The sequence below is a fragment of the Hirsutella rhossiliensis genome, assembly GCF_020360975.1.
Source record: "Hirsutella rhossiliensis strain HR02 chromosome Unknown scaffold00008, whole genome shotgun sequence".
In the NCBI taxonomy this organism is placed as follows: Eukaryota; Fungi; Ascomycota; class Sordariomycetes; order Hypocreales; family Ophiocordycipitaceae; genus Hirsutella; species Hirsutella rhossiliensis.
Window position 1 is genome coordinate 23,077 of NW_025408674.1, and position 9,899 is coordinate 32,975.

The following is a 9,899-nucleotide window of genomic DNA, read 5'->3' on the forward strand; positions in this document are numbered from 1 at the left end:
TGTTTGTGTCGAAGGGGGTCCGGTCAAGACGAAAGCCGAGGACCCTGAACTCAAATTCGGAGTAACAGAGGGCCGAGTCGAATCCATTGGATTTGAATACGTTGAGATGCTAATATCAAGTATCTCCAGATGCGTCGGTTCGAAAACCGGATAAGGCTGCGATGTTCCAAACTTGTCGAAACCTCCCCCAGGCGAGGGCTTCTGATTCGAGAGACTCAGGCTGGTATGCCGGTGTATGGCTCCTTTGCTTGTTGAAAATTGCCGTGCGGAATCTGATAAGGGGTGCTTCAAATCCGAGAAGCTAACCTTCGACCAAGGTCTGCTGCGAGGGGGCGCGAGAGGGTCCAAGTTGCTATCATCACTAGGGCTACCATGAGTTGGTAAGGATTCTGCAAAAGAACTAGTTGTGGTGGATCTTAGCCGGGGCGTTGCATTGCCCGCTTCGATAGGTCTACCGCTTGAGAGCACTGGAATCAAGCTTGAAACTATCGACGAGAAAATTGGCTCTCCTTTAAGGGGCGTCGATATAGATTTGTACGGTTGGGGGGGGTCGGCGGTACCGAAAGCAGAAGACAGGCCCAAAGGCGTTGTTTGCATTGCAATATTGGAGTTGAGGCGTTCCTTCGATGATGTTGGAGAATAGGAGACGTGAAGTATGGAAGCCGGCCTTAGAATGTCTGATTGCCATGATATATTGGGATCCAAGTGCAGCACGGATGATATTGATCTTGTGAACCACTCCCGGGTCGATTCTGTTGTAGCGGAACGACTAATCGTGAAAGCTGTGGGCATCTTCCTGCTTGCTGAAAGCTGTGGCTGGGTCATGGGCGTTTCAGGGTGTTTGTCGACACATTTCGTGTGTCAGCTAGAATCACTTTGCTTACAGTGGCGGGAATAGTAAACTTTTCCGAAAATGACGGGGCGCTTGATTGGACCAAAGACATTTGCTCATGATGTGACACATCCATCCTACCTGTCCAGGTGAAAATTTGGGCTTTGGGGCTGGCGGAACTCGGGACGATGATCGTTCTCGAACCGGAAGCAGTCCAGGGCTCTGGAGGTCTCAATGAGTTGAGCTTTTCAGCTGCTGTTGATGCTGCCAAGCCTGCTGTTGAATCGACCTGGTTTCCGTCTCCGAGGTCTCGAATGCAAAGGTGGACGGTATAACCCGGGCGTTTGAAGGGGTTGGGCTGACATAACCCCTTGTTACTACACCTTCTTGGCTTTTTGACTCGGACAGCCTGAGCGAAAAAATAATGCTAGGAGTATCGAACCTTGTAAAGCTAGTAAGAGTTGTAAACCGGCCTGGTGGATTCAGCTCTTGGCTCGGTGTATCCAGCTTCCTGGTTCTAGCAGGCTGTAGAGTCGATCTGCTCGCGCCCTGGACATCCCCGCCAAACGAGCTCCACGCCTGTGAAGCTGCTCCTGAGGTGTCATTTGCAGTCCGGACTATCGAAATTGGAATCTCAGAGACGGAGGGGGAATATATTGGTCTGCCAGCCGCGGGCTGCGCAGATACAGAGAAGCTCCAGCCAGTATTGCTCATTGAGAAGCCGATGGCGATATTGAACTCACTCTCTCGAAGGGCGGACGACTCGACACCCCCAGCGCCCATGGCATGCGAGCCAGGCGGATAACGCCTTTCTCGGCCTGAACTGCGGGCTTGAGGTTGCGGCAGTGGGCGTTGGGCACTGACAAACTCCGCCAAAGCAAGTGCCAAGACCATAGCGGGGGCCATCTCAGAATGAACGGTGTCAGTATCCCGAGGGTGCAGCGACACACAATGCGAGCAAAGAAGCGTCACACAACCAGTAGCCTGGTGAAAGCCAGATGCAAGCAGCACACAACACTTATTAATAACCGTGACTAAGTTGACCACATCGCAAGGGACGGAGTCAGGAAGGGATGGGCGGTTCAAGGCCGGGACGCGCAAAGTAGCAGGCAAACCATTTGCTTCTGAAATGCCTTCATGTCGGGTTCGCTAGAGACGGAGGGAAATGCCTGCTATGGTGTTACATACATACAGGGGTTCAGGTACAGCGTCCGCCTTCGAAAGTATAAACTTGTCCCAGATTTGGGTCAATAGACGGTGCATATTATCCACATCGAAGTATCGCGCTACTGTTTTCTTAACAGTAGCTCGTTCGTACATAGGAGATACATACTTGTCGACGATTAAAAATGATGGCCATTGCGGCCATTTTTCTCTGCAGTCTCGCAACACAGCAGCCCAAACACGCTGAAAATAGCGTACATGGCTCCCCGACTGCCAACGTCCCCTAGCATGAACAGATCCTGTCTACATATGATCCTCTAAGGACTTTGGAATGCGGAGATTGCCAAAAGTGTCTCATGGTTCCAAATAGGCGGCAGTGTACCGGTACCTAGTGCATCCGATTCGCACCACTCATGCCGGCCAGAAAGTCTGGTCCGTTCTACTAGGTAACCTCGGACGCCGCGGTCTGGGCGCATGCACTTGAAGCTGCTCTACATAGACTCACTCTTTCATCACTTTCAAAGGTACATTGTGATCCAGGTATCGCGTCGTCCGGGCTTTACTGTACATATTGCTCAACACGTGAGGTTAGCGCGAATGCACCAGTTGGGTTTGGTTGTGGTACCTTGCCGCATCAAACCAAACCTTGCCGCGTCGAACCTTGCCACGCTAAACCTTGCCACGCTAAACCTTGCCGCTCTAAACCTTGCCGCTCTAAACCTTGCCGCTCTAAACCTTGCCGCTCTAAACCTCGTCAATCTTTACTCGGCAGCTTTTAACCTCGCCGGTTCATACCTATTACTTCCTGTTGGGGACAGAATTGCCTACACAGCAAGGACAGTACGACGTATACGCTTGAAGGCCAGTGACTTATTGTGACCGCTTCGATTCGGTGCTGGTTGGATACTGCCCTTCGTAACCTGCCACCAGAGGCGGCCAAGAATACAACTGTGCTCTTTCGATGGCTTCGCATAAACCTGCAACATATATGGTAGAACTGCATGGTGGCCGGCCCGATACAAACCGGAGCGTGATACGGCTATACTTTGCACTCAGTACTACATGTTGATCTTGAAATAGCTCCCTCCTCCCATGGTTCTGTGAGGCGCACAAGCACAACGAAACAGAGAGTGAAGAACGGGAGCCAGTGATTCAATTGTTGATCTCTAAAGAACCTCCGACAGGAGCTTGTGGTTTTCCCTTGTTCCTTTATGCCCGACCACTGTAGAGACAGCCTCTGCCAGCGCATCGCAGCCCCCACTTCACTTTCGCTCCGTGGTTCCAATTAGAGTTCCCCACGTTCACAAGGGGAATAACCTTACGTAGCCAGAGGATATCTGCACAATTTGGTGTTCTCTTCCAAAGATTGCCATTGGAGCCTGAATGATCAGTGCCCCAGTTTTTTAGGCGTGCGACAGGTTCCCGCACGTACGGTCGCTATTGAGTGACTTAATGATCGTAAAATGACTACAGTACAGTCCCAGGATGATGAGCTGATAGAATATACGCGAAGCACATATTCTTCAGCTCTGTCTTGGTCTTTTGTCAGACAGCAGTGTCCCACACTCGCACGTGACAGCGGTTGATCTTTGTGGCATTAGTCAATTGATGAGAATTATCTAAAGAACAAGAAGCGACTGATGCCACAAAGATCAACCGCTGTCGCGTGCGAGGTGTGGACACTACTGTCCGACAAAACCTCACAATTATACCCAGCTGTACCGACATTGCATAACTGTGGGGTAACTATGGTATAGCGAATGAACAAGCAGCGGCAAGATCGGAACGCTCATTCACTGTGCTGCCTAACAGGCAGCAAGCAGTTCGTAATGCCATATTAGTGATGGATTCGAACCTTCTAGGTGACGTCGTCATCTATGCTGCCTGGGTGGCAACATCGCCACTCAGCCCAAAATCACAAGTATAAGAAGCCAATTTTTCACCATCACTTAGATAGAGAATCAAGAGTCTTTCGTTGCCCGATTCACAGGGGATCTCCTTCCCGATCGTTGCTCAGTCATCCATACTGTCCGTGCCTCTTGTTGTGTGACAAGCCCTGCAAGCAGCGTAAATGGTGCATAGCCGTCGTGTGGTGAAGTCATACCTTCGAAGAAGAGCAGGATTCATGTTACTGCGTATGTACCATTGGCTTATTCTGGCTGTGTTGCCTGGAATGCCCGGACCACTTGCTTAAATCACCTGTGTTGAAAACGCAGATCTTAGCAGGCAGTATGTACTACGGCATTAGGTAGTGAGCACAGCCGACATATAGACAAGATCATGGCGACCTTGAGCAGCAAATGGCTACTTAATGTTGCAGAGCAAGGTTTTAAAGACCGCTATCCATGAAAAGACGGCGGCGAAAGCTCTGAAATCTAGACGGTCTACAATATCGGGAATGAATCCGGCATCGAAGCGAGACAGAACATGGGACAATTTTTCAAGGGCGACGTCACGTATTATGAAGAGATGCCACCAAATAAGCCGTCGATATGATGCTGACGTCTACATACTTGTGCGACGAAAACTTAAAACCTATGACTATAATTCTACGAACGATTCGTCTTTCCCAGCTACTATTGACCTCGTGGGTGGACCTGTTCGCAGACAAGTCCCAACGCTGATTGCCGATTCAGGAGAAGCTATATCCGCCTGCGGTGAGGAGAACGCCTTCGGATTTCAATAGGTCTGGCGATGGCAAAAAAGACGGCAGTGCTCCTCCAAGAGTCACAGGAGCCAAGTCAGACTGTCAAAGCGAAGAGGTTGCCTCAGAAAGGACAAACACTAGTATGCTTTAGTAGCTTATGAGAGCTTCCACCATTGATAAACATGAGAGATCAAACACTTTGATAATTCGGCCGTAGCGTAGGTATGCCATTTTTCACCCAAGAGCGATAACCACCCATTGAGCGGGCTCTGGGTAGCGGACAGTAGTGTAAGTCGCTTTGGCCACTTGAAGCCCTATAGTCGGGGTAGAGCTTGGAGAGTCGTTTCTTCTACCTTGTCAAACTTACGCCCTAAGAGATAGGTAGAGTCGTTGAGTAAAGCTTGTTGACTCTACTGAGGCGGAAGAAATGCGTTGAAGTTTGAAGTCAGCAACTCCGTACATGAGCACCAACATCGTTTCATGGGCAAATTTTGCCCTCGTCTCCCTCTCGAAGTTGACTTACGCGAGCGAGTCATATCGACATATTCTTCAGGGACAGAACGCGCCTTGCAAGTTGTACTGTTACCTACATGACTTCAACAGAACACCATTTTGGTTCACTCTGTTCCAGTGTCCGCATGAAGGTAGAATGATCCTTCCTCAACCTCGCAGGCTATGTCGAATCGTACGAGTTTCGGGTACAGCTTTCCTCGCCGCGGCTCGTGCCAGGGCGCCCAACGACGGACTATTCTAAAGGTGACGTTTATGGGGTATGTGGTCCGGTGATCTTACCTGGGCGAGCTGCTTCCCGGGCGCGCACTGAGACTGGGTGCTTGCTCCTACTCTGCTGCAGCTTTGCGATGCAACTCAACTCGGGGCAGGAGAAGCGATGCTCGTGGAGGAAGAGGAGGGCTGGTGACCAGACCAGTGAGAGGGAAGAGAGTGGAGAGTGGAAAGGGACAAGGGGGCTGTTGGCATTGCCGGCTTGTCCCCGGCTTGTCCCCGGCTTGTCCCCAGCTTGTCCCCAGCTTGTCCCTTACCGCCCACGACTCTCAAGGTGGGTGGAAGGGCTGCGCCTTGGGAAGGAGGCACTGATACGTCACAGTGATGACTTCGGCAAAGCTGGCCCCCGTCTTCCTCTTCTCGTTACTCAATAGCTGAGGGCATGGGGGGCTCAGATTGTCTATAAATGGGTCACGGATTCCCCATTCCCCGGATTCCTCACCATCTAACACTTTTCTTCCATATCTTTGTTTCCTACGTGACCACTGTGAAGATGGACCGGATAACTCTGAAGAAGACATACCGCTGGCCCTCCGAGTCAAGGTCACTCATCCCACCATTCTGCAGTCACGTGGAACTTCCCGTCCTCGACCCCGTCTCCCTCGCCGTCCAGTTCAAGGAGCTGCAACTCTGGCTCCAGCAGCAAATCAGGAAGCACAAGTGAACCCATTCAGACCATCTCGGAGCCTGATGAAACCCCCGACGTCAAGTTTGGCGTTCCCGTTGTCAATTCGACGGGCCCAGAGACATTGATGCAGGGGACAACCTCATGCCTCGCGCAATCCCCAGCACCTACCATAGGCCCAACAATGGACGCCAACCGTCTTCAGTCTCTTTCCTCAGAGTGCGAAAGGGTCGTCAGTGAGCAAACTAAGACACATCAGCGTAGCGTTTTGGCAAATCAAGGTATTATGAGTTCTCTCGCAGACAACCTGCACTTGCAGTTCTTACAGTATTTTGCAGAGAACGTAATGATCGAGCCTGAGTGCCCATCACACGCAGCAGGTGCTTCCCGAAGCGATCACAGTTTGTAAAAGTCCGAGGTAACCAAGCCGCGCCGAAGCAGGCGTAAGAGGAAGTCTGCGCCACGCGCTGCTGCTTCTGTTTCGTATCGTGTTCAAAAGAAGCGCATTGCGACTTGCACCACTCAGGAATACGACTTTTTACGCTTGGGGGAGGTACGAAAGGCATGGAACGGATCCATCGAATATAAGGTCATTTGGAAGCCAACCTGGGCGTCTACTGACGATCTCCGGGGCAAACGGGCCTTGGAAGAGGCCGAAGAGCTCGTCGTGGATGAGTTCGGTCAGGTAGTGTGGGAAAAGGAGATGGGAAGATCGGGCCATTTCGGCATGGATACCAAGTCCGAATAGAATATGTCACACAGGGTACATCAGCCTCCAACAGACTGAAACCCTGACTCGCACAGTAGTCACCAGCTTAACAGTCACAGAACCTTCCATCAGGTTCTAGTTTGTTCACTCGCATCGCCTATAAAGATGCAGCCCATGCTACGCTCTAGATAGAAGTTAGAAGAATCAAGAGTCTTCCAGTCCCTGATCTTTATGCTCACTTGCTCATCCTCCGTGCGATAGAATATCTAGGTTATGCCGAGACAACCCTATCTTCGCTCCTTTGCCTTGTACCAACAGCAATGACTAAGAGGATCCGAACAATAGGAAGTTCTTGAAAAATATCAACGGGGTTGTTGTTGACTTGATATGAGACATGGACCAAGACATGTTTAGGCAGCACTTACAAGTGGTGAGTCACTGGATAGTGGCACGGACGTGCCACTATGTATATATGTATGTTGAGAGCTGTCAGACAGAATTGAATAGAAGTAAGTTCAATCGCAACAGTTGTTGCCTCGGCGATGGGCTCCTGCGTTTTTGTATCATTTTTTCGCGCAGCGCGTTAAACAAATGTTTTGAAAGCCAAATAAATTATCGCTGCCATTTCTTACCCGACAGATGGCTATTTACCTTCGTTCAATTAGTCTCTAGTATCACTTCTTGGAACTGAGAATTATGGGGTGGAATAAGCCTAATAAAGACAGGCCAGGCCGTTGGCCCGCTTCCGTCGCTGGGCCCAACTACTGATTTTTGCCTCGGTGTCATCCTTGTTTCCCACCACCACCCGTGTCTGGTCCCAACGGCACCGCTTTTTTAGATGTATTTGGAGTAGGGGAAGGAAACCCGCCGTCCTCTCCGGGCTCATCCCTGCTAAAGTACGGTTCCTTGCAATAGTAGCGAGTCCGAATTGGCGATCTCCTAAAGCCTTACGACGCTGGAGAGAAGCGTGAGGTTCTTTTCGTTTGCGCTCCGTCGTGAGAAATTCCTCAGAATATCGTCGTGCTCAACGGCCCAAGTGCCAAGCTTCTCAGCCTCGTCATGCCATAACGCAGGCAGGGGTCCTGCGCGGAGGGCTTGTAGAACTGTTGGATGAACTGCGCAATAATGTCGCTGTCACATTACTAAGGATTAAAGCGATGGTGTTGAACGTTCTAGATAACAACGTCACCTAAGCAGCCTAGGTGGCAAGTGGCAACATCGCCACCTAAGGCAAAACAAAGCACTACTGGTATAAAAGCAAACTTCTTACCATCATTTAGACAGACAATCAATAATCCTTTTCACCCACTGCAACCTGTCAGTTTTAACTGACAAGAACGAAAGCGAAACCTGCGCGACGGCGGTGCGGTGAGGTATCGTGTCGTCAACATCCATTGCGTCTTGATCCGGAAGGGTCTGAATGCGACACTATAGTTAGTTAGTAGCTTGTTTGGTTGAAACTTCACGTCCTGCCAGTTCGGAGCAGTAAGGCGTTGAGAAGCAGGAACGAAAAAGATACAAAGGCTATAAGCCTGCAGCGAAGAGCCTGGTGATGGTCCTGCGAGGCCAAGTGTCTCGAAGATGCGAGGTGAGTCTGCCAAGTCAGCCTAGCGTACACTAACAACTGACACAGACGGAGATCGGGAGCGTACAGTAGGTAATAATGTTGACGCCGGGGAAGTTCTGGCATACCAAGAGCAACATGCCAACGGAGACGCGGTTACCCCCTTTGGAAGGGGCGCTTAAACATCTCGTGGAACGTCATGCGGTTCGCCGTGCGCTCCTCGACCTACTGGTGGATCTCGGAGAGCTCGCCTCGGATGTATTGGGGGTCGGCGGGCAGGGCGCGGAGGCCGACGAACACTTTCTCTGCCTCTCCCCAACGGTCGTGGTTCGCCAGCCATCGCAGCGATTCGGGGCATTTCAGCATGCCCAAGAGAAGGAGGGCACCGCGGACGAGCCGCAGGCCAAGGGGAACGATCCACTGGGCGGCCTTGAACGAGGAGGTCACAGGCGCAGTTGATCTTTGACGTGTCAGAATCACCACTGCCGCTCTGTGCTTTGCTTTCCTGAGTCTTACCCAGAATCCTAGCATGTCACCTCCCTGAGACGTAATCTCCGTCTCCGCAATATACACGGGCACAATCAGCGGCGATGCCCTGATTCCAAGACCGGCAACGGCACATCCGACAATGAGCATGGCGAGCAAGCCGTTGCCGCCGTCGTGAACACACCGCCGGTGACGAAGACAGTCGCGGCGACAAAGATGGCCTTTCTCCGACCAAATTTTCTAGGCGAGTGGGAAGGTCAGCTGCGAGCCGAAGAAGAACCCGGTTTGGAACGTGGACACGATGTTGCCTCACAGAGTGTCACGATACGTGCCCAACGCTGAGAGGAGACCAATGTCGAGGCGGAACGAGTCTAGAGCCATGGTGTCCGAAATAACAGACGTGTCGTAGCCCACTGATGGATGCATTGGTACGTGCGGAATTGTTAGCAACACTCTTCAGGCGCGCGCAGTCTTAGGCGAATTACTGGCGATGGCGGACATGGAGGCAATGTTGGCCATCATATGGATGCACCAGTTGCGCACACTCTTCGGGTCGTTGGTCTCGCCGGTGTGGAGGTCGAAGCCCATGCTTGCCTGATACCTTGCGGGCTTGGGAGTTGGAGTGGAGAGGTACTAATCTGGGACTTCCTATAGAGAGGGACTGTGGGTGATTGTCAGTGGGCCATCCAGTCTCGGTGGCGATGGATGAGGTCATATAGTGCAACCTCGTGGAGGTTCATGCCTCTGAGTCGGTGTCAGGTCGGAAGAAGAAGGTTCTTCTGTCGTCGTGTCATCCGCTGGCGTGGGTGAGATGGACGGGCCAACCTAAGACCCGGCGACCTTGGACGACAACCATGTCGTGACACACTCTGATAATCCTTCAGGTCGAGTCACTCTACGTTTGGGGTACATCCGAAGAACGAACTGAAGCCACCTTGCTTCGTCAAGACCCAGTTCGTCGTCCCGTCCCCCGCGGAGGCCCGTGGGGCCTCAACGAGGAAAGTATAGCAGCCCGGAGGGGGTTCGGAACTGAGGATTGAACCTTGTGTGGCAAAATAAAACTATGGAGGGATTGGGCCGGCTCCAACT

At 51.6% G+C, this 9,899-nt stretch overlaps 1 protein-coding gene across 1 annotated transcript; it reads right to left on the reverse strand.

Annotated features, from left to right (window-relative positions):
- Positions 1–8,549: 8,549 nt before the first annotated feature.
- On the reverse strand, positions 8,550–9,398 carry HRG_07243 (sugar transporter domain-containing protein; the record flags this gene model as incomplete). Its single annotated transcript, XM_044865714.1, has 4 exons — positions 8,550–8,753; positions 8,841–9,031; positions 9,134–9,223; positions 9,296–9,398. 4 exons carry the CDS (start codon positions 9,396–9,398, stop codon positions 8,550–8,552), a joined length of 588 nt encoding a protein of 195 aa, XP_044718678.1.
- Positions 9,399–9,899: the final 501 nt, after the last annotated feature.